Source organism: Geotrypetes seraphini, chromosome 7 (genome assembly GCF_902459505.1).
Source record: "Geotrypetes seraphini chromosome 7, aGeoSer1.1, whole genome shotgun sequence".
NCBI lineage: Eukaryota > Metazoa > Chordata > Amphibia > Gymnophiona > Dermophiidae > Geotrypetes > Geotrypetes seraphini.
In genome coordinates this window covers 62912990-62940524 of record NC_047090.1, presented here as the reverse complement: position 1 = coordinate 62940524, position 27535 = coordinate 62912990, and the positions used below count along the sequence as shown (strand labels likewise).

At 42.0% G+C, this 27535-nt stretch overlaps 2 protein-coding genes across 12 annotated transcripts in view; one reads left to right on the top strand and one right to left on the bottom strand.

Moving 5' to 3' along the window:
* Positions 1-14505, top strand: part of MPPED1 (metallophosphoesterase domain containing 1) — a 435376-nt gene extending 420871 nt beyond the window's left edge. For 8 of the 10 annotated variants that reach the window (XM_033951634.1, XM_033951632.1, XM_033951628.1 and 5 more), the window contains exon 7: positions 13999-14505. In XM_033951634.1, the coding sequence (XP_033807525.1) occupies positions 13999-14117 (119 nt within the window). In that variant the 3' untranslated portion in view covers positions 14118-14505. Of the gene's footprint in view, positions 1-6001; positions 6155-6266; positions 6355-13998 lie in introns of all 10 variants that reach the window. The other 2 variants (XR_004540103.1, XR_004540102.1) reach the window with 2 other exon arrangements.
* An 8349-nt stretch (positions 14506-22854) lies between these two features.
* EFCAB6 (EF-hand calcium binding domain 6) overlaps positions 22855-27535 on the bottom strand; it is a 474908-nt gene continuing 470227 nt past the window's right edge. For both annotated transcript variants that reach the window (XM_033953069.1, XM_033953070.1), the window contains exon 31: positions 22855-24124. In XM_033953069.1, the coding sequence (XP_033808960.1) occupies positions 24002-24124 (123 nt within the window). In that variant the 3' untranslated portion in view covers positions 22855-24001. The remainder of the gene's footprint in view (positions 24125-27535) is intronic.

The following is a 27535-nucleotide window of genomic DNA, read 5'->3' as shown; positions in this document are numbered from 1 at the left end:
ATTTGTGTAGAATCATATTCAATGTACACTTTGTTTAAAATTAGTACTCTAATTAAAATAATGAATTACATCCATATAAAAGAAAATCTCTCTTGAACCTCTACACAACCCCAGGTAATATGTATTAATCTTACCAATAAATAAGGTAAAATTAAAACAGCAGATTTTATCATAACTAAATAAAATAAACTGACCAGTCAATTCATTAATTAAAAAATTAATTCATAAACCATCTGATAAGTAATAGATATCTGTCAGTACTAGCAAGAATGCATTAGTAAATAGAAACTTGGACAAGTAATACTAACGAGATAATTACTGTCTCAAATATATTAAGCATAGCAGAATCTCAAATATTCTATTACTTGTATTATAAATGATTATAAATCTGTGCTACCCACTGTTAAAGAGATATAATAAAATTCAATCAATACTATATTCAATCACACATTAACCAATCTCACTACCTTACCCATTCATTCTTTTACTTCTCATCTACAACTATCCTAAAAATCTCTCACCCCAAATAACTACCTACTTGCCCATTCATACAACCAAGTGCCACTACTATCAATCCATACATCTTATAGCCTTATAAGCCAGAGCACTTGTACAGCCTGCATACAGCCCTGAGCTACCAACCACAAACACACAACAAATATTCATATCATTCACAACAAGGCAGGCTCCTAAACGGTTCCTTTCCCAAATTCAGTAAATAATTAAATAAGTAAAGTTCCCTTAGGCTGCCTTGATACAACAGTCCTGCACTATGTCCTCCTGGAAATTCGTCATCACTCAATCTGGAAAACCACAATAACCTATGATGACATAGGAAACTGCAGTCCATGGACTCAAGACCTGTGCATTTCTCATCCTGGTGTTTCTCCAACATACCATTTGAACAGAATAAGCAAGAACTACAATAAAAATTTCCCCTGCTCAAACCTATATTGTTCTGGGGAGGGAGGAGCTTAATCAATATGGCCGCCTGAACGCGTTCAGCAGAACGCGCTCGTGCCTTTTTTCCTTTTTTACCCATGGTAAAGCGTAAGTCAAAGACCCGGGTTTATACTTCTGAACCCAGACTGCAGCAAACATCTGGCCCGATGGACGCATCGTCAAGCGTGGGCTTGGAGGAGCTCCGGACGGAAAGTCCTTGGCATGAGGTGGGGGCATATCGGAGAGCCCCAACACTTCTTTTGAGGAGACTACTCTCTCGCTGGAGGAGTGTAATACGCCGGCGCAGCCACTCCCCCGACGATTGCAGCAGGACGGGGGAGTGAGGGGAACAAGGCGGCAGCCTCTGATATCTGTGAGGAAGATCGAGAGGAAGAACTTACGATTAGGAGTCTGTCAACGGCTACCCTTTTTCAATCGTCGCCGCGAGGTAACCTGATGTTGGCAGGGGAACAGTAAGTATCGTCACCATCTAATATTCAGCCAGGTACTGTGAACTTAAATGAGTTGAAATTTACTTATACTGTGGCACCCTTGGAAAAGCCTACAGTGATTGACTTGAACTCAATATGGGAAGCAATTGCCACATTACAATTTTCACTGGGGACTCAATTTCAAACTTTTTCCACCCAATGTTCTGTTATATTGGCCGAGACGTTGACTTTGCAACAAAAGGTGGATAAACTGGAGAAAAAAATCAATTGAACAAGAGAAAAAATTAGAAAATCTTGGAGCACAAAATCATCTCCTGATAAAGGAAAATGGTAATATTAATTTCAAGATGGAAGTCTTGGAAAATATTACACAGAGACAAAATTTAAGGCTGATTAATTTTCCTAAATTAACAACCACTTCACCAATGGATATGTTTAAACGATATCTTTCAGAGATTCTGAAAATTCCACAGAATTCCTTTCCACCTATTTCTAAAATTTATTATATTTCCTTGGGAAAGAAGAAAACTCTGGAAGATCATCAGGAACCAGAATTAGATTTATTGGACTTGACGAATTTAATAGGAAAATCAGATTCAGAACAGATTACCTTAGCTACATTATTTGTGCCATTAGTATTAGATTCAGATAGAGATTGGTTATTAAAGCTGTTTTTCAGATATAAAGATGTTTTGTTTTTGAATCAAAAAATAAGAATGTATCCGGATGTATCTAAATTAATCCAAAAAAGAAGGAAATAATTTTTGCTTTTGAGGCCCCAGGTTTTGAAATTGGGAGCTACTTTTGTATTGAGATTTCCTTGTAAATGTCTGGTTAATTTCAAGGGAGCCATATATATCTTTTTTGATTCTACACAGTTGACAAGATTTATTTCGGAAAGTGAGTTGAGATCTGCAAGTACCCCTGTCAATACTCAAGAATGAATGCTCAAGAAGTTTAGTTTATGTCCAGTTCAGGCTACCATTTTTTTCCTTGATAAATGAGGGAATAAAAGAGTCTTCGATCTTTATGGAATTCCTCCTTCTTTATACTATTGTGGACTAACAAATAGTTGAAACTTATTTAATTTACCTTGTTATTATATTTCATTTTTTACTGATATTGTTGGATACTGTTGATTCATATGATTATTGTCATAAAAAATTGAAACTTAATAAAGATTTTTAAAAAACCTATATTGTTTAGATCCATGAGAGAATCATTTTCTTGGTATCAATCAGCCACTGCCTGGGTACCATTTCCCGCTCGATACTGCACTCTAGCAACTCCATCGGTCGAACTGAGTGCCTCGTTAAACATTAAAACTCTTCTCTCTTCCATATTCGCTATAATAGGCTTAGTTCAAAACTTAACATTGTCCATGTTCCTAACATCGTTCCGAGATCTGATCTTCAGCATTAATCTTTCTTTCATTTAGCGATTAGGCATTTCAAAGTATCAGTCTTCCTTGCCTACTTAACCACGTCACTGCTCCACTCTTTGACAGCATTCTAAACTGGCACCATTAACAAAATAGTAGAATTTTGATTCAACTCATTGTCATAATGGACTTTCCATGTTTATTCTCTTGAGACCAATTGCCCAAGAAAACACCAGAGCAAAAAAAAAACCCAACCCAAATCCCCGCCATTTTAAACAAACAACAGATAAAACTTATGAAAATTAAAAATGTACTCACTAAAGTTAGCAATAAAAATAAAATAAAAACTGAACTCTAAAATTACAAATTCAAACCTCATGAACTTATGTCATCACATCCAAGAATTGGTTGAGATATTCTTGGAGTTTAACTGGGTCTTTGTAGTGGGCAGTTTTATTACTGTGTGTAACCTTCATCACTGCCAGGTAAAACAACCCGTATTTTGCTCCCAGCTGTGGGCGGAGTAGCAGAAACTGTTTCCTAACATTTGCCATGGCCTTTGCACACTTAGGTAAAAATAAGATTCTTGACTCTTGCCATTTCAAATTCTTAGATTCCTTAGCAGCCCTTAATATTTATATGACTTGTGGAAATCGGAGCATCCTGAAAATTAAGGGTCTTGGATCATTCAGTCTGCTATTCCCACGTGATGGATACGGTGTGCCCTTTCAAATTCAAATGGTTGCTTGAGGTTCAGGGAGAGGAGCTTTGGAATAAAGTCCTCCAGAAATTTAATAGAGTCAGACGCCTCAGCTCCCTCCGGAATACCCAATAATCTAATGTTTTTCCTTCTGCCCTTTATTGATATCTTCCAGTTCCTTAGTCAGACGCAAGATAGTTTTATAGTCTGACACTGAACTAAACAAGTTTCATTAGCAGTTACTCGATACTCTAAAGTTTCCATACGAGCATTAGAAACCTGCACTTGATTTGCCAGATTTACCACCTCTTCTTGAACTGCTGAGAGCTTAATTGAGTTGTCTTAGAGCTGTTTTGAATTATCTTGCAGCAGTTCATTTATATTTCTCATCTCCACCATCAGCTGCTCTAAGATTTCAGTAGGCATTTTAGGTGTAGGTGGATCAGGCTTGGATCTTTTAGCTGAACCAGTTGCTGCAAAAGCAGTTTCCACCTTGTTTGTCTCCCTACTAATATGATAAACAAATTCTGATCTTTTGGGGAAGAAATAAAACTCTTAATTACTGATAAAATAAACTAAAAGTGACTTTAAGGGAGCAGTGCAATCATACGTCCATATTACCTTGCAGCCAAGCCACACCCTCTCCAGAAAATTTATTTTCAAATACAGGGAACTGCAATGGGTGCAAAGATAGCCTCCACTATAGTGTATCTAAAAGTTCCAGCAAGAAGACACATTTTTATATGAATCTGAACATTAAGTGCACTTATACTTTTGGAAATGGTATATTGATGACATTCTGGCAGTATGGATATACACGAGGCAACAATTAGATAATTTTGTAACTTGGCTGAATTCATGTGACCCTAACTTGCAATTTACTGTGATAGTGCAAATTCCTTTTTTAGATATATTGGTACAGTGGGATGGTGCTAGTTTTGTCACTGCTCATTTTTGAAAAGGCACTGATCACAAAAATTTGCTTTGGTATGATAATTTTCATCCTAAACTTTTGAGGAACAATATACCTACCAGTCAGTTTTTATGCCTTCAGAGACTGCTCATCTCATCAAGATTTTATGGACAAGGCAGAGGACATGTAGACTCGATTTGAACAAGAAGGGTACCCTTGTGGAATTGTTGATAAAGCCTTTAAGAGAGCATTATATAATAATAATAATATTCAGTTTATATACCGCAAGGCTGTAAAGTTCTATGCGGTTTACAATAGTTAAAAAAAACAATAAAAGAAGTTGAATAGAACTAAAAAGTTAAAAGCCAATAATTAGAGACACTAAAATGATCAAAATAGTACAGTCAGTCTTCAGAGTAATCAGTAGTCTGTGTGCTTCTGTATTCCCAACATGCATTTCTGATTAAATGTATCATTAAGCAATACTGGAATATTTTACAATACCATTCAGTGTTTGTGTTATCCTTGATTTGCATTCTCTCGGGGACAGTGGCATAGTAAGGGTGAGCGGCGCCCCTCCCCTGCCCCCTTCCCTTTCTCCATACCTTTTCAGCTTTTCACGTCTGTATTGGTTCACCCTTTGATGTCACTTCCTAGGGTTAGGTCCCAGAAGTGACGTTAGAGAGTGCCGATGCTGATGCAGGCAGCAACTTTGCACCGGGGAAAGGTATGGGGCAAGGCAAAGGGTGCGTGGCAAGGAGAGGTGTGGGTGTGGGGGGGGGGAGGCAGAGAGGAGAAGGGGTGCCACCACACTCTTAGGAAGACCATACCCAGGGCGGACTGCACCCTCTTTACTATGTCACTGCTCAGGGACACAATCTGAAGCAGCAGTTGAAAAAAATCTTTTTTGATACCCAGAGACCTGGGAACCAGTTTAATGACAGGCCATAACCCAGGTGGGCAATGCTCCCTCTAAGAATTGGCCGGGTGCATACAAATATTGTTTCATGTGAGTGACAAGTTCTAAAAAACAACAATTTTCCAGATTTTCAAGTATTTTTGTGAGTAACCATGTAAAATCTGTGAGTGACACTCCTAGAATATATGACCAATTGCTCATGTGCTTAGCTTAGAGAGAACATAGCCTGTTGGAGGGGGGGGGGGGGTGCAGAGTGTGTACCCATGGTGTGGCTTTGGAACAACTCCAAGTGCTTGATTGGGTTAAAAAGTGTGGCCAATAAGTAAGCACTGGCTGTGGCTTCATGGGAGTTGTGTTTATTATATAATGTCCCTGCCTTCTTTTGTATTTTGGATATATGGCAAGTTTGGTAAGGCTAAAAATGACTGAACATTTGAGCAGATTAAGGACTTTGTCAATGGATATCCCTTTGGTTCAGCACTGGGTGGAACATCATCACTCCAGAGAGGAACTGTACTTTTCTGTTTTGGAAGCTCTACATTTGATGTGAGGAGGTAATTTCACCTAGCTGTTATGGCACATGGAGCAGCGCTGGATTCACTGTTTGCAAACAGTGAGCTCTAATGGGCTTAATCAGGAAATCGAGTGGAGGGCTTTTCTGGGATGAGTCAGCAATATGTGTTTTGTTTTACAGTTTGGATTTACTTTAGATGTGGTAGGAGATTTCTCATTGGCTGCTGGATGATGTCATTACATACGTAGTGAAGTGTCAGCACTCATATAGGACCATGGCGTTTTTTGGGCAGTTGAAAATGGACACAGGAAATTGAAGAGAAGAAAATCAAAGGTACTCTCCATTTTTGCTTCCTAAAACATCCAGTGAATTGGTTTTTTTGACATTAAATTTGAGCATTGAGTTTGATTTTGAGATGACTGGTTTTATATGTGTTTGCTTATAGGGACCCTATTTTTTGAGAAAGTACTGTTGGGTTCCCTGAAGCAGCACTGTGAAACATGGTCCATGTCGGGATCCAGAATTTTTAGTTTGTAAGATAAGTTATTGTTTACTATTTTAATTGTGTTCAGGAAAGTATGATATATATTGAGACTACACAGTTTTTTGTACATTAATCAAAGGTATATGCAATGATTGGCAAGTAAGACACATTTTGGGACTTTGTCTCATTTGCAATCAAGGTGTCTGAACATACAATTCTATAATATATAGCTTTTGAAATAGATCTCAAGCACTAATATCGTGACTGACTAAGGGGTAGCATTGAAAAGTTTTTGAGCAGAGGGTTATAATTAGGTTATGTGCTCATCTTACATGTATATATACAGGCTAAAGTTAAAAAAAAAAAAAGTTACTCCCAATAGTTTTTTGCTGTTTTCTCAGTAACTGCTTGGAATTTCAACATGAGATTTTACAGCTTTATTTGTTGTTACTATCTATATTTATGTGCTGAGTGGAATGAGATTATTTTTAAACAAAATGAAGTTACAGATTTTTTAACATAACTACCTACCTACATAAATGTTTGCATTCTAAAAATCAAGCAAAAAAAAACAAAACCCAAACCTCTCGGGAGAAATTCTCTATCAAACACAATTCTGGAACTTCAATACAATTAACAGGAAGATCTTGTAAAGTGTATATATATGTATATCTATCTATCTATACACAGTGTATGCTAGGACAAGCAGGCAGCAAATTCTCACATGTGGGTGACATCATCCACAGAGCCCGGTACAGATGGTCTAAAAGTGTAGTATACTAAACTAAATTAAACCTTAGGTTTGTATACCGCGCCATCTCCGCGCGGCACGGTTTACAGAGTTAGAATAGAAAGGAACTACAATGAAGGGTTATAGGAAAAGAACTAAGAAGATAGAGAGGGACAAGGGTACGAGAGAGCGGGAGGTATTAGATTTTTGAAAAGAACCAAGTATCACTTTAACTCTTCAGAAGTCTCAAGACGACCTGTACCGCGTATGTGCAAGTGCCTTCCTGCCTGATGGCTTACAGGACCATCAGTTCTTAGTTTTCTATGGAATTCAGAAGATGTTTTTTTTCTGGAGTTCTTCCAAAGTGCTCTTTTTCCTTCAAATTTTGTGTCTTCCCATGTTTTACATTTTAATAACTTTCCTGAAGTTTAGAAGGCCCTGGAGATATCTGATATGAGAGGGTAAATTATTCCAAAGATTTGGTAGGAAGCAGAGAATGATACAGGAACTAACCCACAGGAACAAGGGAAAAAATTTGCCCTTTGTCGCGGTTACGAGAACAATGCTTTTCACTGGCCCGTGAGTGGTAAATGGCCTTGTCCCTGCAATGAATCTGCTGTGAGTTGCCTCCCTTCCTGGTCAGCAGCCTCCTCCCTCCCTATCACAGGTCCAACCGCCCCCTCTCTTGTACCCTCAGTCGCTCCTGATCAGGGTCAAAACCAGCAAAAAACAAACAAACCTGGGACTCTCCTGGGTGGGCCTACCAGCCTCTTGGAAGCTTCATGGAAGATGAGGCAACATCACATGCAGGGCTGCTACCAGACTTTCTTCTGGCTGAGTCCTTCCTTCAAATGTAATTTCTGGCAAAATCGGAAGTTACATCAGAAGGAGGGACTCGACCGGAAGAAGGTCCAGGAGCAGCCCTGTGTGCAATATTGCCTCTTCAACCCAGGTGAGTCATAGGTTTTGGGGTTTTTTTTTTTGCTGGTTTTGAACCGCGATCAGAAATGAGGGATGGGGTTTGCTAGACTTGCGATGTGGTGGGTGGAGTGGAGTGGGAAGGAAGAGGTGCCAGACCGACACTTGGGCACTGATGGGAGGGAATAGAGGTGTTGGATCCATGGGAAGAGGGCTATAGGGAAGAGAGAGGGGTGCAGGACCTGCAGGGAAGAAGAGAGAGAAAGGAAGGGAATGAAAAGCTGAACCAAAGGGATGAAGGAAGAGTGAGTGAAACATTGAACATAGCAGAGGGAGTGTGTGAGAGACACATTGGTGTAAGGGAATAAGAGAGAGGAGAAGCTGGACACAAGAAGATATACAAAAAGAGGGGAGATGGTGGGCATGGATGGGAGCATAGGAACAGGGACACAAGGGAATGCTGCATGGGAAGGGTGTATATGGACATAGAGGGAGTGTATATGGCAGTTTCTCAACTTCTTCAAGCTAAGTACCCCCTAAGCCTAACAAATACCAACCGAATACCCCACCCAAGCTCCGCCCTTAACTCCACCCCCATAATAATAGTACTAATTGTAATGCAATTTCTTCCATCCATTTTTCATATACACACAATATAATATTATTAATACATAATGGTAACCACAAAATTAAAAAAAAACCCCACAAAGCACATTGTACACAGAAAAAATGTTAAATATCATTTATATTCGGTTTTTTTTCAAAGATGTCAAAGCAGATGACTTTAAAATATACAATGTCACCTCAGTAACAACTATAGAAAAATAGACAAATATAGTGCAAAATATAGACCGCAGATATGGATGACCATGGAATAAAGGGAGTGTTAAAGGAGGACAAAGAAATCGCAGACAAACTGAACCCATTTTTTGTGTCTGTATTTACCGAAGAGGATATATACAGCATACCGGAATCCATCAGGCTATATGCTGGAAATGAAGATGAGAAACTGACAGGGTTGACGGTCAGTCTAAAAGAGGTATGCAGGCAGATTGATAGGATTAAGAACGATAAATCCCTGGGACAAGATGGCATCCATCCAAGGGTCATCAAGAAACTGAAAGGGACTATAGCTAAACTGCTTCAACTAATAGCCAATCTGTCGATCAAATTGGGAAAGATTCCGGACGACAGGAAGATGGCGAATGTTACGTCGATCTTCAAAAAAAGTTTGAGGGGAGATCTGGGAAACTACAGACCGGTGAGTCTGACCTCGGTACCGGGAATGATGGTAGAGGCGCTGATAAAGGATCACATCATTGATTACCTTGATGGACACGGTTTAATGAGGACCAGCCAGCATGGTTTCAGCAAAGGCAAATCTTGCCTGATGAACTTGCTGCACTTCTTCGAGGGAGTAAGCAGGCGGATAGACAAGGGCAACCTGGTCGACATTTTATATCTGGATTTTCAGAAGGCGTTCGACAAGATTCCACATGAATAATTACTTTGTAAAACTGCAAGCCATGGAATTGAGGGTGAAATACTCACGTGGATTAAAAACTGGCTGGAGCATAGAAAACAGAGAGTGGGGTAAATGGGCAATATTCGGACTAGAAGAGTGTCATCAGCGGGGTACCGCAGGGCTTGGTGCTTGGACCCGTGTTCTTTAACATCTTTATAAACGATCTGGACATAGGTACGATGAGTGATGTTATTAAATTTGCGGACAACTGGTCGCCGTACATGAAGAAGGACACGGTACTACTCGAAAGGGTCCAGAGAAGAGTGACTAAAATAGTTAAAGGGCTGGAGGAGTTGCCGTACAGTGAGAGATTAGAGAAACTGGGCCTCTTCTCCCTTGAAAAGAGGAGACTGAGAGGAGACATGATCGAAATATTCAAAATACTGAAGGGAATAGACTTAGTAGATAAAGACAGACTGTTCACACTCTCCAAGGAAGGGAGAATGAGAGGGCACTATCTAAAGTTGAAAGGGGATAGATTCTGTACAAATGTAAGAAGTTCTTCTTCAACCAGAGAGTGGTGGAGAGCTGGAATGTTCTTCCGGAGTCTGTTGTAGGGGAAAACACCCTCCAGGGTTTCAAGACTAAGCTGGACAAGTTCCTGCTAAACTAGGACGTACGGACTCATTTAGAGCACTGATCTTTGGCTTGGGGGCTGCCGCGTGAGCAAACTGCTAGGCAGGATGGTCTACTGGTCTGACCCTGCAGTATCAATTCTTATGTTCTTATAAATTCTCAAAATTGACACATTTTGATCACTAAAATGAAAATAAAATCATTTTTCCTGGTTGCACTTCCTTCTGACTGTGCATCCAATATTTCTTTATCTCTGCCTCCTGCACGCTTCCTCTCCATCGGATCTCATTCCCTTCCCCAACCAACATCTCTCTCTTCCCTCCATGAATCCAACTTTTCTTCCTATATCCTCCACCACTATTGGTAACAAATCTCCCTCTCTCTCTCTCTCTCTCTGTGTACATGTCTTGAGAGATCCAGGCATCTCTTCTACCCCCTCTACTGTCACATCCAACATTTCTTCCTCTCTCATCGCCCAGATCATGTGCAGCATTTTTCACCACTACCCAACAGCTCCATGTCCATTTCTCCTTCTATCACCCGTCTGCAGCACCATGCCACATCTCTTCCTCCATCACTATGTTCAACATTCCTCCCCCTCTCCTCCCCTTCAATCTGTCCCCTCTGTTTCCTTTCCACTACCATATACAACATTTCTCCTTTCATTCTTCTCTCCCCATGCATCTCTATCTCTCTCCTCTTTCTTCCTTTCCCTCTCACACACTGATGCCCAACAATTTTCCCTTTCTATTCCCCTCCCTCCTGTCCCAAGTTAGTGCCCCCTTTCTTCCCTTCTGTGTTCCATGTTCATGCCCCCCTTCCTTCTGTTTCGAGTTCGTACTCCCTCCCCGCCTTCCAGCTGTTGTCCAAGAATTGTACCCCTCCAATGTCCCAACACGCTCCTTCTCCCTCCTCCCCCACTCCTTTCTCCCTTTGTCCTCTTGTTTGAACCACACTGCTCCTTTTGCCTTCAGCAGCATGTTCAGAGGGCGCGTAGCAGGCAGCGATTTACATGCTGCACGTGGCTGACGCACAAGCCTTATCTCCGATGTCAGCCCTGATATCGGATAGGTTTCCGGGTCAACTATGTGCAAGCTTGTGAACCGCTGTCTCCCCAACAAGCCACTGAAGGCAAAATGAGCGAGGAGGTAACTGGAAACTCCCCCCCCCCATTGCTGACCCAGGCGGCTTTCCTCGGATGTCGGAGGGAAGCCCTGTGGGTCATCTTCGGGAGGGAGAAGCAGGGACCCTGGAAGTGGGTGGGGCAGGAAGCAAGGAGAGTTTGGCTTAGATGGACGGGTGGTCAGGGAGGGAGAGTGGACAGGGATCTCCAGCAGCGGCTTCAGTGGGTGGGGGTGGGCTGCAAGGAGAGATCCCCGGTGGTGGTTGCGGCTTTGACTGGTGGGCAGAGAATATCCTCTGTGGTGGCCAGGCCGTGTACCCCCAACAAGCATACTGTATTTATTTATAACATCAAATAGCAAATAGCAACATAGTAAATGATGGCAGATAAAGACCTGTGTAGTCCATCCAGTCTGCCCAATAGTCATTTTCAAGCCAACAAACCTGTGTAGTCCATCCAGTCTGCCCAACAGTCATTCTCAAGCCAACAAATCAGTAATTATTCATTTTACTTGCTAAGTTTCAGTATAAGATGTACCCCTCCCCCCAGATAGTTAAGACCTGTACTCGGACAATTTCAATGTGGTGCTAGGCGCCATGCGATAGTCCTTTTATAGAATCAGGTAAGTGCCTACTAGCCAATATTTTTTTCAGTTATGAGCTTGTTAAAGTTCATATTTGAATTTATTAAGGCCCAGATTCTAAAACCAGTGCCATTAGGAAGACGCCAGTAGACTCTGTACCAGTGCCTAAGTTAATTGGCTGTCAATGGCATGATAATTGACCATACTGTTAAAAACCAATTAGAATCAAAAGAAAAAAAAGTAGGTGCAATGTGAAGCCTAAAAAATTACAGTGCCGGAATCATGTCTATACAGATGCTTAGCAGTGCCAAACGTCAAAAGAGGTGTGGTTATGGGCAGGGTTGATGTTTGGCGCCGTTAAGTGTGATTCTACGTCAAAGGCAGGCACCAGAAATGTAGGCCTGTAAAATTCTGCCCTACATTCTGGCGTCTACGGTCAATGCAGGCTACAATTCTGAAAATGGCATTGTAATCTGAGTATTACTCTCAAAATCACAGCTCTAATTTTCTATATGTAAACAATTATATAATTTAAAAATATTTGTAAAGTGCTCAGACCCGTAACCAATTTAGTTTGTGATAACACAAGATTTTGGTTAATATGGGACCATCATCGCTTTTTACGGTCCCATTACCACTCGCTATAAACCATCAATGAATAAATATAATTGCTTTACTTATCTGAACTGGCGAGTGGTTGTTAGAAGCTGGTATCTGAAACCATAGTCTCGTTTAAAGTGCTGGTGCTCAAACATGCATTAGTGTAAAACTATAGCCTTGATAAGATCAATAACCCCCCGATTCGAGTTTCGTAAGCTCTTCCTCAGGAGGGGACACCATTACTGGCTATTAGCAATTCGGAAGGCAAGGAAATCAAGAGTGACATGTGACCAGCACCATTTTTTTCAAGCACCTGCCAATTAGTACCGCTTTCAGAATCTGGGCCTAAGTGCTCCCTTATCATTATTAATACCACAACTATATCTCTCAATGCCGCTCTCTCTTCTTAATAAGTTGCTTTAGTCAAACTATCAGGGCTTCAGAAATGCCATTTGGTCACCACACAATTTTTTGTGTTTGCTTGGTTGCCAAAATTCTTCTCACTGGCTATGGCTTCTTCACTAGCCCCTACTCAATATGTTTCACAATTTTTTGGTTTTTTTTTAAAGTGCTTCATTATATCTCAAACTTATTAAAGTGCTTAATGTCAATAACTTAACCTTTATAAAAACTGGTTAAAACTTATCTTATTATATTCTTTTTCTTGATAATCTTATCTCATCGGGAAAGGGACCTGTCATATCCGACATGTTTCGCCGACAGGCTGCTTCAAGAAAAGGTCACCTTTTCACAACTTATTCTGCACCAACCCGATCCACATAGAAATTTTTATGTGGATCGGGATGGTGCAGAATCTTCATATCTGACATGTTTCGCCGACAGGCTGCTTCAAGAAAAGGTCCCCCCTTCACAACTTATTCTGCACCATCGAGAGATTAGAGAAACTGGGCTTCTTCTCCCTTGAAAAGAGGAGGCTAAGAGGGGACATGATCGAAACATTCAGGTTACTGAAGGGAATAGACTTAGTAGATAAAGACAGGTTGTTCACCCTCTCCAAGGCAGGGAGAACAAGAGGGCACTCTCTAAAGTTAAAAGGGGATAGATTCCATACAAACGTAAGGAAGTTCTTCTTCACCCAGAACTGGAACGCTCTTCCAGAGGCTGTTAGAGGGGAAAACACCCTCCAGGGATTCAAGACAAATTAGACAAGTTCTTGCGGAACCGGAACATATGCAGGTAGGGCTGGTCTCAGTTTCAGCACTGGTCTTTGACTTAGGGGCCGCCACGGAAGCGGATTGCTGGGCTGGATGGACCACTGGTCTGACCCAGCAGTGGCAATATCTGCCTGCTGTCCCTGAATACCTGTTAAAGATTAGTAACTGTGCTGTTAGGCGCCTAGATTGGCTATGCGCGCCAATCTAGGCACCTAATTTTAGGTATCTTTTATAGGATCAGGGCCTTAGGGAATGAGCATAGGGTAATAATTAAAGGTAGGAGGTAAAACATATTTTAAAATATAACTCATTAATTTTAGTAATTGTGAAGATCTTGATATTTAACAGCATACTTTAGAGAAACATTACACTTATCTCATTGGTTTGGGAAAAATACTGTATTATAATTTGTCAGATGTTTTGACATTAGTAAAATAGTTAAAACACTTTCTTTATTCTCTAGGTTATGGTGTAATGGCTGATGGAACAACTACCTACGTGAATTCATCTATATGCACTGTTAATTACCAACCAGTCAATCCACCGATAGTTATTGACTTACCCACTCCAAGGAATACATGATTTATTTAAGGCCTGAATTCATTTAGATTGAACGCAGATGAATCCCTCTTAGAAAACTCAATAAAGAAGTACAAAGAATATACTTTACAGCAACCCCAATGTTGTGACCAAAGTTGTAAGACAAACAAAATTTTCCAGCAAGAGCTATTGATAGTTTAGGAGTCATCATTGTATGAATTCTGAAAATGTCAAGTCATGTATAAGATTGATACTTTTTTGACATATTCTATTTGACATTTATATTGTGTACATATAGTACTGAATATTTAACTTGTAATAGAACAAGGTCTTCTGTAAAGTTTTTCTTTAATATTCTTGACAGTTTATGCCATCTCCTACCAGTCTTTAGTACTGTAACTTCTTAAAACTAAATTAAAATATTGTACATTGAGAACTTGTTGCAAAATTAATTATGTAATTGATTTAGTGTGACAACTTAAAAAGAAAACACATGAATGTTAAAAGCTGAAGGATCCAATTTTGTTAAGCACTTAAATAACTGTCACAAGTCTAATGGCAGGGCTGGCTCAACCTATGGATTAGGGTGCCGGTGATAAAGGGTGCCAAAATCCCAGTTCTGCATCACTCCCTCCAGATTGGGATTCAGGATTTTGGGGCCCTTTCTCACCAGCATTGGGGAAAGACAAGTTAGAGGGAGAGCAACTGGATCATGGTGAGGAGGAGCATTGATGTAAAAGTTGGCTAGGTGCAACAGTCCCTTGAGCCAGCTCTGTCTAAAGGCCTTCTTTTAGCAAATGTTCTTTATAGCCAATATTTATTTATTTATTCAATTTTCTATACCGTTCTCCCAGGGGAGCTCAGAACGGTTTACATGTATTTATTCAGGTACTCAAGCAATTTTTCCCTGTCTATCTCGGTGGCTCACAATCTATCTAATGTACCTGGGGCAATGGGGGGATTAAGTGACTTGCCCAGGGTCACAAGGAGCAGCGTGAGTTTGAACCCACAACCTCAGGGTTCCTGAGGCTGTAGCTTTTAACCACTGCGCCACACTCTCCCCTATGACTAATGATGTCTGCTGCCAAAAATAATATTTTAAAACAAATTGTACAAAACAGAAACTCAGGAATATACACTATGGGGCTCATAATCGGAAGAAAAAAAAACCCATCTAAAACCTGCCTATATTGGCATTTGGACGATCAAAAAGACAGGTCATCCAAGTACCGATAATCAAATTGGGTTTTAGACGTACCTAGAGGCAGCTTAGGCCTTTTGACTGCCTCTGTATGCCCAGAGCGAAAAGGGGAATTTTTGAAGGAGTGGGGAGGGAGGGAGATGGGTTGGATGTGGGCTGACCAAACTTAGTCATCCAGCAGCTATAATCGAAACTTTGACGAGGTTGCCTGGATGGAACTTATACGTTTTGACTTAGACCAAGTCAAAACAGGTATAAGTTCCAGATCAGGCCCTGGGAGAAGATGCAAGGCCAAAGGGTAGTACTTTGTATTGATAATGGTGATGAGCCACCTGAAATCGGAGGAATCGTCTGGAGGCCGGATGTACTGGAATGTGAGTGTAAGCTTCTTTCAGATCCAGAGTTGTTGCGATCTAAGAGGGGATATAAAGTTGCTAGGGATAACATCCAAAACATTTTCTTCACTACTTGTTGAGACCCCTGAGGTCCAAGATTGGACGAAGACCTCCTGTCTTCTTCGGGATGAGAAAATACTGGGAGTAAAGCCCACATTTTTTTCTGTCCAGGAAGAACCCCTTCGATGGCTGGGATAGAGGAACAGCGGTTATGCTCACGAGAAGCACGTCAAAAAGTCTGAGCAGGCTTTTGGGGAGCTACTGGCTGAGTTTTCTGAGGGTGCTGCTGTTTCTATTTCTTCTATGGTCTAGGAGCAGCAGGTTTGAAAGAAAAATACCTCTGATAGGAAGAAAAAGGCTTGAAAGACTTGGAAAATGAAGGCTTAGGCTTGGATTTGACTAAGGCATACCAATGTTTACATTATATTGCATTAATGATTTCTATTCCTCCATTACCTTGCGGTTAAAGGCAGATTACATAAGGAGCTATCTGGACATTTCTCATGGTATTATGGAGTGGAGCGGGTTGCTATTGGGGATTGAGATGATTCTTGCTATGTTAGTTTGTCTTTAAAGATTTCTTGAATAGCAGGGTTTTTATTTCTTTTCAAAAGGTTTTGTAGTCTGGGGTTGTGATCAGTAAATTGGAGAATTGGTAGTCTAGTTTTGCTGCTTGAGTGGCCAGGAGGCCATCATACATTTTTTTTTCATTTGACGTTTCTGATTGGAGGGTGTGTGAATGGAGTGTGGATTCTCCTATGTCTAGTTGTGGTTGTTTGGATTAGTCGGTTGTTCAAGTAGGCTGGGCAGTCTCTGTTTATTGTCAATCGCTGTTTTGTAACAGTCCTCTTGATGTAAACCACCCAGAACTAATATGGTGTGGCGGTATACAAAAATAAAGTTGTTATTATTATTATTAGACAGTAGAATTTGAATAATATTCTTGCTTGTATTGGGAGCCAGTGTGAATCGAGGTAAGCCGCTGTGATGTGGTCATATTTCCTCAGTGAGTAGATAAGTCTCAGAGCTGTGTTTTGTACTGTTTGTAGTTGTTTTATCATGGTTGTGGGGCAGGGGAGATAGAGGATGTTGCAGTAGTCTAGAATACCCAGGACTAGGGACTGGACCATGAGCTGGAATTGTTTTCTGTTGAAGAATTTTCAAACTTGCCTTAGGTTTCTCATGACTGCGAATGATTTCTGTATTGTTTTGTTGATTTGTGGCTGCATGATACAGCCTCTGTCTATCAGCATTCCCAGAAGGTTTAGAGTGGGTTGAATGGGGTATGTGATTGAGTTTATTGCTAGGTTTGTTATGGTTGGAGTTTTATTTTCGAGGAGGATGAATTTTGTCAGGATTCAGTTTCAGTTTGTGCTCTTTCATCCATGTTGCTGCTGTTTCTAGTGTTCCATGTAGTGTGTCTGCCATGAAGGGTGCTGGTTGATCAAAAGGAAGGAGAATGGTGATGTCATCTGCATAGCTATAGGAGGTTAGGCCTAATTTGTCTAGGCAGGTGCCGAGGGATGCAATGTAGAGGTTGAAGAGTGGGAGATAAAGGTGATCCTTGGGGTATGTCACAGGGGTTGGACCATGGTTCTGATTTTTCTTTGTTTGACTTTACTCTGTAAGTCTGGATTGTAGGAATCCTTGAAACCATGTGTGTACCTTACCTGTGATTCCTGTTGAATCTAGTATTTGTAGTAGGATGTCATGGTCTACCAGGTCAAAAGCTGCGGTGAGCTATAGTTGTATAATCAGCATTTTTTTCCCGTTTTCTAGCTATGTTCAGGAGGGATCCCAGTAGTGTCTCTGTGCTGTAATTGATTCTGAAACCAGACTGTGTAGTGTGGAGTAAGTTGTGGTTTTCTAGGTAGTTGGTGAGGAGTTTAGCTATGAGGCTTTCCTTTAGCTTGACATAAAGTGGTATTGAGGCTATATGTCTGTAGTTGGATGGTTAATCTGTTGCTTCTTTGGGGTCTTTTAGGATTGGGGTGACAATGATTTCGCTGAGGTCTTACAGGAAAAGGCCGTCTGTGAGCAGGGTTTGTATCCATTGTAAGAGGAGGGCGCGGAATAAAGTACTGGAGGTTTTTAACAGGTATGGTAAAAGGTGGTTGAGGTCACAGGCTGCGTGGCTATATTTTTTTTATAGAGTTTGTTAAGGTCTGACCATTGTATAGTAGAGAAGTGGGACCAGGTTCTGTCTGCTGCAACTGTTTTTTTTCGGGGGGGGGGGGGGGGGGCGTGCAATGTGATCTCTTCTAGGTGAGTAGGGGTTCCAGTGAAGGTAGTCTTGGCAGTTGTGATTTTGTTTTTGAAGTATTCAGCTAAAAGGGTGGCTGAGGGTAGAGGGGTGTCGTTATTGGCCAGGCAGGGTTTGGTGTCTGTGAGTTGTCTTAGTAATTGGAATAGTTTTTTAGTGTCTTGGGAATCTCTGCCTATTTGGTTAGAGTAGTGTGTCTTCCTTTTTCTTTCAGTTTTAATTTGTATTGTTGGTTTAGTTTTCTCCATGCTATTTTTATGGGCTCTTGATTATTTTCTCTCCATTTTCTTTCTAGTCGTCTGCATTGCCTTTTGAATAGGAGTAGTTCGTTGTTAAACCACTTGTCTGATCATCTGCTGATTCTGGTTTTTGTTTGTATTGGGGCTAGCTCATCCAGGGTAGCTGTATTTAGACTGCACCATTGTGAGATGTTTCTCATGGTCAGTGAGCTTTTGGGTAGCATTTTCAATAGAATCACCAAATAGTTCATCACTCAAGCACAGAATGTTAGCCAATCTATCCTGGAGATTGAGATCCATGTCTGAGACTCTGAGCCATGCTATATGTCTCATTGCCACTGACATAGCTGAGGCTCTGAAGATAACTCAAAAGTATCATATGCTGATCTCGCCATGTATCTTCTAGCCAGGGCAGGGGTGCAAGAGATGTGACAAAAATCCTGTAATTGCTGTGAAGGGATATACCTATCAAAAGAAGGCAATTTCCAAACCAGATTCTTGACATAGCAGGAAATACAGAAATTGTAGTTTAGGACTCTGTTGGCCAACATGGAGTTTTGGTACAAGTGGCAGCCAAACTTGTCCATAGTTTGCCCTACACGCCCTGTGGCACTGAGGCATAGACTCTGGATGGAGTAGATATTTTCAAAGTCGACTCTACCACCAGGAACTGATGCTGGAGTTGTGGTTTCTTAAAACCAGAAGAAGAAATGATTTTGTATAGAGTCCAATTTTCTAGCAGCCATAGTAATGGTAAAGGGGGTCTCCCAGTTTTTATGAAGAGTCTCCTTGAGAATACCATGTAATGATAAGCAAAGAAGTTCTTTAGGAGGCTCATTATAGTCTAAACCCTCCAAATATTCAGCACTATTGGCAGAATCAGCTTCTAACTTGACTGGGAGCTCTTTTCCCAATTGCTGAATAAATTTTGTAAAAGAAAGTCTTTCAGTAGAAGACTTAGCTCTTTGTGGAGACTTCTGAGGAGACTTTTCAGAAGGAGTGTCATAAGCCTCTATGGTGGACTGAGTCACACTGTAAATCCGAGTCTTAAAAGTCTTTTGGCGAAGGAATGCGTCGGGATCGATGGTGACGTCAAGTCCAGTGTCGATCTGATTGCAATGTATGATGGGACTTCCTTTTACACTTTGTAGAGTGGGAAGGAGAGCAATGTTTGTACTTCAAAGCAGCTGAAGATGAACAATGCTGAGCAGACTTTGATCGCTGAGGCGATGAGGAAGAAGCTGATGCCTCGAGGAACTGGATCAACACCATGATGGAGAACAGGCAATGTGATGAGATCAACTGTGCTTGAAGGTGGAACATCAATGCTGCACCGGAGATCCAGTATCAGTACTGCAGGACCTGGTGGCCTTACACTCAGGCTAGACTGGTACCATTGGAGGCAGTGTCAGAGTAAGGAGTTTGAACATGGAAAAGTGCTTCAAGCTTTTCACGGTACGAGAGCACTAGTTCTGCTTGGTGTTCTGCCAGTACCATCTGTGTCTTGTCTGGCCTTGAAGAGGGTGACCGTGAAGAGGATGCACACCTCTATGGAGAAGAGGCTAGACGCAAAAGCAGTTGTCGCTTGGTCGGCATCAAGTGACTCGATGCAATGTTGACCTGCGAGACCTGTTGGGAAGCTGGCTTACCCGATGGGGCGATGTCCCCCCGACGTCGTTGTAGATGATTTCAACATGGAAGGATGCGACATCATCTTGGTGTCCATACCGGTGCTGAACAACTTTTCTTGGAACGTACGACTCTTAATGGTATATTTTTGCAGGGTGTAATACCGTGCGTAGGATTCAACATGGTGTTCCGTACCAAGGCACTGTAAGCACTAACTATGTGGGTTAGTGATGGAAATCTGCCATTGGCAACTGCAACACGTTTTAAAACTGGTTAGCAGCCGGGACATCGACGGAAAAACTGCCTCAGCCAAATTGAATTAGTCCCTGGATGGTGGTCTCTATTAGCCGCTTTGGAGTCACAGCTGCTGGAGGACTAGCTTGCAGTACTCCTTTCCCCCATTCCAGAAAACGGCTTAGATAACACTCTTCTTTGATTGATTTGTGGTGAAATTCATTTGAGTGTTAGTATATCTCATATATCATCATTAGTGACTTTTAAGACTCCTGAGGCAGGCCTGTTGGCTGAAACATGCGCATGTCGAGTCAATTTGATGTTTGAACAATAAAGATCGTCATTTCACCAGATGAATTGAAGGACACTTTTTTTAGTGCACGTCATTCTTTTTTGGACAGTTCCACTCTGGGTGCTGCATATTTGTGTCTGTGGTGTTGTTTTCCCTGTTTCTTTCTTTTCTTGTATTAAACTCTAACAGACTCTAAAGGTTACACTATTGCCTGACTGATTTTGCTGAGCTAACAAAGAGAACTACAAAAATATAACCTACTAAAATTGAAGTTTACCTTTCCCGATTTTGAATACCACCAGACAAGATGTTCCAATGGATAGTTTGGTTTTTTTTCTCTCAGCAGGGCAGATCTTCTCAGTAACTCTTCAGGTGTGGGAAAAAGGGTGAGTAACCAGATCTGGTGAGAGGGTTAGGCAGAAAGTAGTTCACAGGTTGCTGTGAAAATTATCTTTAATGCAGATACTCTACAACCTCTCTTAGAACCAGGCTTACTGAGGGTTAGGCACTAGGCCAGCATTCCTCCCCTCAAGGGTCACCTGTGGAATCTGATCTCTTAAAGTCCTCAGAGTTTAGTCATTGAGTGCTATCCATTCTGTGATCTAAAGGGCCAAGCCCTTCAACAGAGCCTCTCCCTATAGCCACCAACGAAGGCTACTGCTCACCGCCTCCATCCAAGGGAGCAGTGTCTGAAGGGGATGGCATTGTGGGGACCACTTAGACAGGAGGAACTCCTGTAGAGGCTACATGTGCATCCTGGCCCAGGGAACAACCTCCAGGGAGGTCGCGATTGAACCTAATACCTGCAGATAAAGCCTGGCAGTGGGAGTAGGAAGTGCTAAGAGTTCCAAAATCTGCTTCTGGAGTTTCTTTTATTTGCGTGACTCAGGAAGAAAACCACGGCCCTGCACCATGCCAAATTGAACACCCAGATATTCTAAAGTCTGAGAGGCTATTAGCTGGCTCTTCTTGAAATTGACTATCCAGCCCAGGCACTGCAATAGAGATACCACCATCCCCACTGCTTGCTCGCACTCCGGCTTGGACATAGAAATGATCATACAGTCATCTAGATAGGGGTGTACTTGGACCTCCAATCTTTGGAAGTGAGCTGTTACTACCACCAACACGTTGGTGAAAGTGTAAGAAAATGGAAATGCTCCTGGAGAACATGGAATCTCAGATATTTCCTAATGTCCCGGGAATATGAAGATGAGTTTCTGTCAAATCCAGAGATGACCGATCACAGTGTTTCCATTCAAAAGCACAGAATCTGCAAAAATGCATTGAGCCTTGAGATTCTGCATGAATTCTTAAGATCAGATATTGAGGAGTCCATCTCTATTGATTTTTAACAAAATCGAGGTGTTTTGAGGTAGAAAAAAGAAGTTGGAAAACAAAAAAAATCAATAAAAATCCAAGAGGGCCACTGCCAGTAAAATCGCGCCCAGTGGAAAACAAAAATAAACCAACAAATAAGAGTTTTGGAGGTGGGAGACCTGAACCCAGAAACTCTCAAGAAATGACTTTTTGAGATCCCCACTCCGGTTTTCCCATAGGAGGCTATACTTACAGTCTCTGTAGTGTCTGCCTCTCAGCTCTCTCTGCAGCTGAAGTGAAGGTAAAGGAATTTCTGCCTCATATCACCAAATACTCTAGACGGACCTCGACCAAAACCTTTGCCCCTTCGGAACCTTCATACGCGACCAGGGGCGGGAAAACATAGCCTATGCCTTGATACACCAACGGCTCTTAGTCGGGACACATACAGCCTGCATATAAATCTCTGAACAAGTCAGAAGGCAAGCTTGCTCTCAGGTGAATGGATCCTGAGCTCCAAAGTGGCACATAGCATGCTGGCTCCACAGGTCCATTCAAAGTTTGCCCTGTGAAGCTGCATGGAAACTGCTTCTTTTCCCAGGCAGAGACCCCCTGAAAAAGTGTCTCAGGGCACCAAAGCCACCTAAAAGGACAAACTTATGTTGAAAAAAAATAAGAAAAAGAAGCAGAGCAGATCAGAAGCACTTCCTCATGGTTCGCTTGCAGAAAGAAAAAAACTGTCTTTTGTATAGTCCAGTTAAGTGATGATGAATATTGGTGGCTGGCCAGCTCAGCATGGTTTAAGTGGGTAGGAGCATTAATATTTCAAAATTCAATTATTTCATTTCCAGTTATAGTTCTATTGGAAGTAAACTCAGATTTAAATGGCATACACAAATAATTTTTTGTGTGACTGTTTTCTGAATGCTGTATGCTGCTCCAACAGTTATAGTTGTTCCTATAAGCATCGGAACAGCACAGAGCATTCAGTTCACCAGCCATCGCTAAAAACTTCTTCCATGCCTTTGTAAAATGGGGGGGGGGGGGGGGGGGGAGGGAGAGATAATATATTGCAGTTCTTGAAAAACTAAAGGAGAAATAAAAATGTAGATTCACTCCAAAACATTTTATATAAATTTAAAGCAACATTAAATAGATGAAATTTCATCAACAAATGTTGTTCACAACTCAATAAAAGTCAAAAGGTCACTAATGAGGAATTATTTTATTCTCAAAGAAACATCTGTCAGACAGAGAACTTGCTTGGCTTTTTGTCAGTAGAAAGGAAACAAAAAGTGTAACAGTGTAAATGTTGCACATTTATAATTAGCACAAATGCACTTATCATCCCCTATCTATTTTTAGATCATCTTTCCTTTGTAAAGAAGTCTTCAGAGAAAAGATAAGCACAATGAAATGAAATATTATGTAACCAAAATGAATTTTAAGAAAGTATACTGCAGAGGCTGTCATGTCCCCCCCCCTCCCTCCTTCATACATACAATGTAGCTAAAGAAAGATGTCATGATCAAAGAGGAGAAAAGATAGACTACATGGGTGACTTTGAAAGTCATAAACAAGATGTGAATATTCAGAATCATTTTACATGTTTGATCTAGGGTTTCTTTGTTCTGGTATGTATTACTTGTAAATCTGGAAGAATCATTATAGAACAGTTTATTCTATATTATATATACTAAACAAAGCAATATAATTATAATTGATTACTTGCCTTTTGCAGAACAAACTAGTAGCCATATAATGTTGTCACATATTATCTAGACTAGAGAAAGCAAAATTCCTATGTTGAAGATAACCTCTCAGAAAACAGTTCTAAGTCTTTGTATCTCTTCATGTGTTCTATAGTACTTATACATATGGTCCTATAATTAATGGAAAACCACCAGGGACCTGATTTTATCATGTTTTTCAAAAAGTAAGACAAATAATGAAAAGGTGGCTCCCCTGAAAAATCTACCATTAGCAGAATGCATCTCTTTCCCCAGATCTTCCTACTTCCACCCTCACCAATCCCAAGACCTCTTCCTTTTCCCCATTCAGCAAGAAGAGAGCAGTGCTTCATATCACTGTTGAGGCTGGCTTCAGTCTACTGGTCTGGACCACATGGTGCCTTGCAATCTCCAGAGGCAGGTGTTGAGTACTGCTTTCCTCCTGACAAGCAGAGGAAGAAAAGGAGGCGGAGTTCAGTGGGGGAGGGGAGGAGAAAGGCCATTCTGGAGGGGAAGGGTACATAAAAGAAAAAGAACAAAATGGTCCCCTTTTTCCAGTGAAATCCTCCAGTAGAAGAGACCCATGATAAAATCGAGTTCCTAATAACTACATCTTAGACTGCCTAATTAAGGAATACTCGCAAGAAGTCATTATAGGATATTTTTGAAGATAAATCTCTATCGTAGAATCCCATAATATGAAAGAATTCCTCTTCAGATAGGTTAACACTGTGCTGTTGTAAAATCTGCAACATATAAAACAAACATAATTACTTATAAAGGATTACAATTAATGTGGTGTCATAAAATCTGTAGGACAAAAGGCACTGAGCACTTTTCATTATAAGAATAATTTATTGAATTTTCTATTTTAAACTATTTATTGAAATAATATGCTGGTACAGTGATTAATATCGATTGAAGAGCATATTTGATAGTTTTCTATATACTCCTATTAGTATTCAGTGTCATAAAATCTGCAACATATTTAACAAATGTAATTACTTATTAAAGCTTGTGCATCTAAGAAGTAACTTCTGTACGAATAAATATAATTCTTGTTTTTAATCCATTTTTTAATCTTACTACACTGGTCAACAAGCATTTTGCTACTGGAATTCTTCCACCTGTACCTTAACAAGGGCCACATGTTGACTTTAAATCTGAAAAAGTTTTCATCTATCATATCCTGTTTTTAAGTTATGCAACAGTTTATGTTTGTATCATTTTCGTCAATAATAATAATGAAGCATCGCTATTTTACTATTTCTGTAACACAATATTACATCTTAGGACAGCTCATAAGAACATAAGAACATAAGCAGTGCCTCCGCCGGGTCAGACCATAGGTCCATCCTGCCCGGCAGTCCGCTCCCGCGGCGGCCCGAACAGGTCACGGCCTGTCTGAGTCACCAGAAGGGGCCCCCTTGCCACCTTGGTTTCCCATTGAGTTCTATCTTCCCATCGAAGTCCTAACCCTCCGGTCTTGCACATGCACGACCAGAGCAGGCCGCGACCCCTGGTTAGCTTTCTATACCTGTGTTACATCTCAGCACCTCTCTCAGTATCCCACGATCCCCCTATCCCTCAGGAATCCGTCCAATCCCTGTTTGAATCCTTGTACCGTACTCTGCCTGATCACTTCCTCCGGTAGCGCATTCCAAGTGTCCACGACCCTTTGGGTGAAAAAAAACTTCCTTGCATTTGTTCTGAACCTATCTCCCTTCAGTTTCTCCGAATGCCCCCTCATGCCTGTTGACCCCTTCAGCCTGAAGAATCTGTCCCTATCCACCCTCTCTATGCCCCTCATGATCTTGAAGGTCTCTATCATATCTCCCCTGAGCCTCCTTTTTTCCAGAGAGAAGAGCCCCAGCCTATCCAACCTCTCGGCGTATGGGCAGTGTTCCAGCCCTCTTACCAGCTTCGTTGCTCTCCTTTGGACTCTCTCAAGTACCGCCATGTCCTTCTTGAGGTACGGCGACCAATATTGAACACAGTATTCCAGTAATTTGAAAGTTTAGACTAAAAAGTGATTGTGCTCCTTTTTCTCTCTGTGAATTTTTATATAAGCACACTATGAGAAGGCCGCGAAGTAGCCTGTGAGTAGTGCTGGCCCGACGCTCCTCTGCAGCAAGGTATTTATGGTCGCGGTTAGTGGAGATCGGTTGGGAGAGAAAGATGGAAGGTCATCGGTGGTTTGGCTGTGCAGTGGGTGTGGCAACGGGTGCTCAAGGGTTCTGCTGTACTAGGGATGGGAGGGAGGGAAGGATGGAAGCTGGGCAAGGGTTCTGCTGCACAGAGGTTTGGGAGGGATGGAGGGATAAAAAGATGCTGCAGAGGGAAGGCACAAGGGGATGGGTGAGAGGGGAGAAAAGATGTTGCACATGTGGGGAAAGCAAAGAGGAAGAATTTGGGGTGAAGGAGAAGGGAGAGATGATCATGTACATGAAAAAAATAAGCCCTACCCAAAAATAAGACCTAGTACCTTTTTTGGGCCCCATATGAATATAAGACACTGTCTTATTTTCGTGAAACACGGTATGTTACTATGTAAGATATAATTATTATCCCAGTACAAGCAGGTAGCATATTCTCTACATGTGGGTGACGTCACCGACGGAGCCACCTAGCGGACCTTTTTGCAAGCAGACTTGATCGAAGACCTTAAGGCTTGCGATTGGCCCGCGCATGCGCACGTGCCCCTCATGCCCTGCCTAGGGCATGCATCTCCTCAGTTCTATGTTTTCCGCGGAGCCAGAAGCATTGCTCCCTTGCATCGCGCGATATCGTTGTCCTTCTAGCACTGCGGCTTGTTTGGTTAGTTCCTGTTGAGTCGCTGTGCTCGCGTCTTTCATTTCATTTATTTTCATTTTTCTAGTTCGTATAATTTTGACCGGGTTTCCGGTCTTTCTCTTGTCGCCTGGCCTCACGGGGCTGCGACTGTCTTGTTTTCTTATGTCCTGGCCTCGTTCCAGCTTTAAAAACTGTACTAAGTGCAACCGGGTTATCTCTATCACTGATCCTCATCGTTGGTATGTGGAGTACCTGGGTGCTGAGCACCGCGCTGAATCGTGTCCCTGTTGTGCGACTTTGCAACTGCGGGCCCTTCGTCACAGGATGGCTAAGGTTCTTTAATTCTTTGGCCCTATGGATCCTGCGGGACAGGCCTTGAGCTCGGCCTCGGTGCCCTCGTTGGGTGCCTCAGCCTCGAAGTCCCCAACGGCCTCGAAGGCTCCGGCCTCGGCCCCTCCTGCTACTCCTACCTCTGATAAGTCTCCTCTTTCCTCCTCAGGTGTGCCGGCAAAGAAGCCTACCTTAGTCTCATGTCAGCGCCACCTCGTCGGCGTCTTCGAGACATCACTCTAAGCGTGCCTCCTCACGTAGGGAATACTCTTCCTCAAGGTCGCACCCGAAGGAGCGCACTGCTGCACCTCCGATTCACCTACCTATGGTCTCGATGCCTATGTTCGAGGACATGCTTAAGGCTATTACCACACAGCTTTCCTCGGTGGTTAGCCAATTAGTCCCGACTTTGACGCCTTTGACTTCGGTCTCGACCCAGTCACGGTCTGACCAGCCTGAGCGTCCCCTCGTCTCTCAAGGCCTCACCCGTAAGACTCGTCGGATTATCTCAAGTGATTCTTCATTCCCTGAGTCGACGGTGACCTTTCGGAGGTCCAGGCCAGGGGCCCGATTTTTCCCCGCTACTGCAGTGAGACTCGCCTCTTCTAAAAGACCCCGGTCTTCCCCGCCCTGTTGGGGCAGGTCTCCGACCTCGAGGCCATCCAGACACACGCTTGTCCTCGAATTGGACTCTAGTGTATGTTCCCTATCAAGGTAATTGCCAGCCTTTAAGGTGCCTACTTCGAAGCCGGTTGGGGAATTATCATTTATCCCTTCTCCAGGGCTTCGCCAGCAGATCCCTGAGACCCCGGGTCTTACCTGGTCCATCTGGCACAGGGCCATTCCTTGACACCCCCTAGATGCCTTAGTCAAACCTCTTCGGTCTCCTGTTCACGGGACTCTGAAGCCCTGGCTTACTATTCCAGGGAAGTTTCTCCCTCTTGGCCACACCCATGTCCCAGTCGGAGTCTCCCCCGAAGATGAATCTTCTCGGACCTCCTCCTTTTCTCGTTTCATCTCTGACATGGACAGAG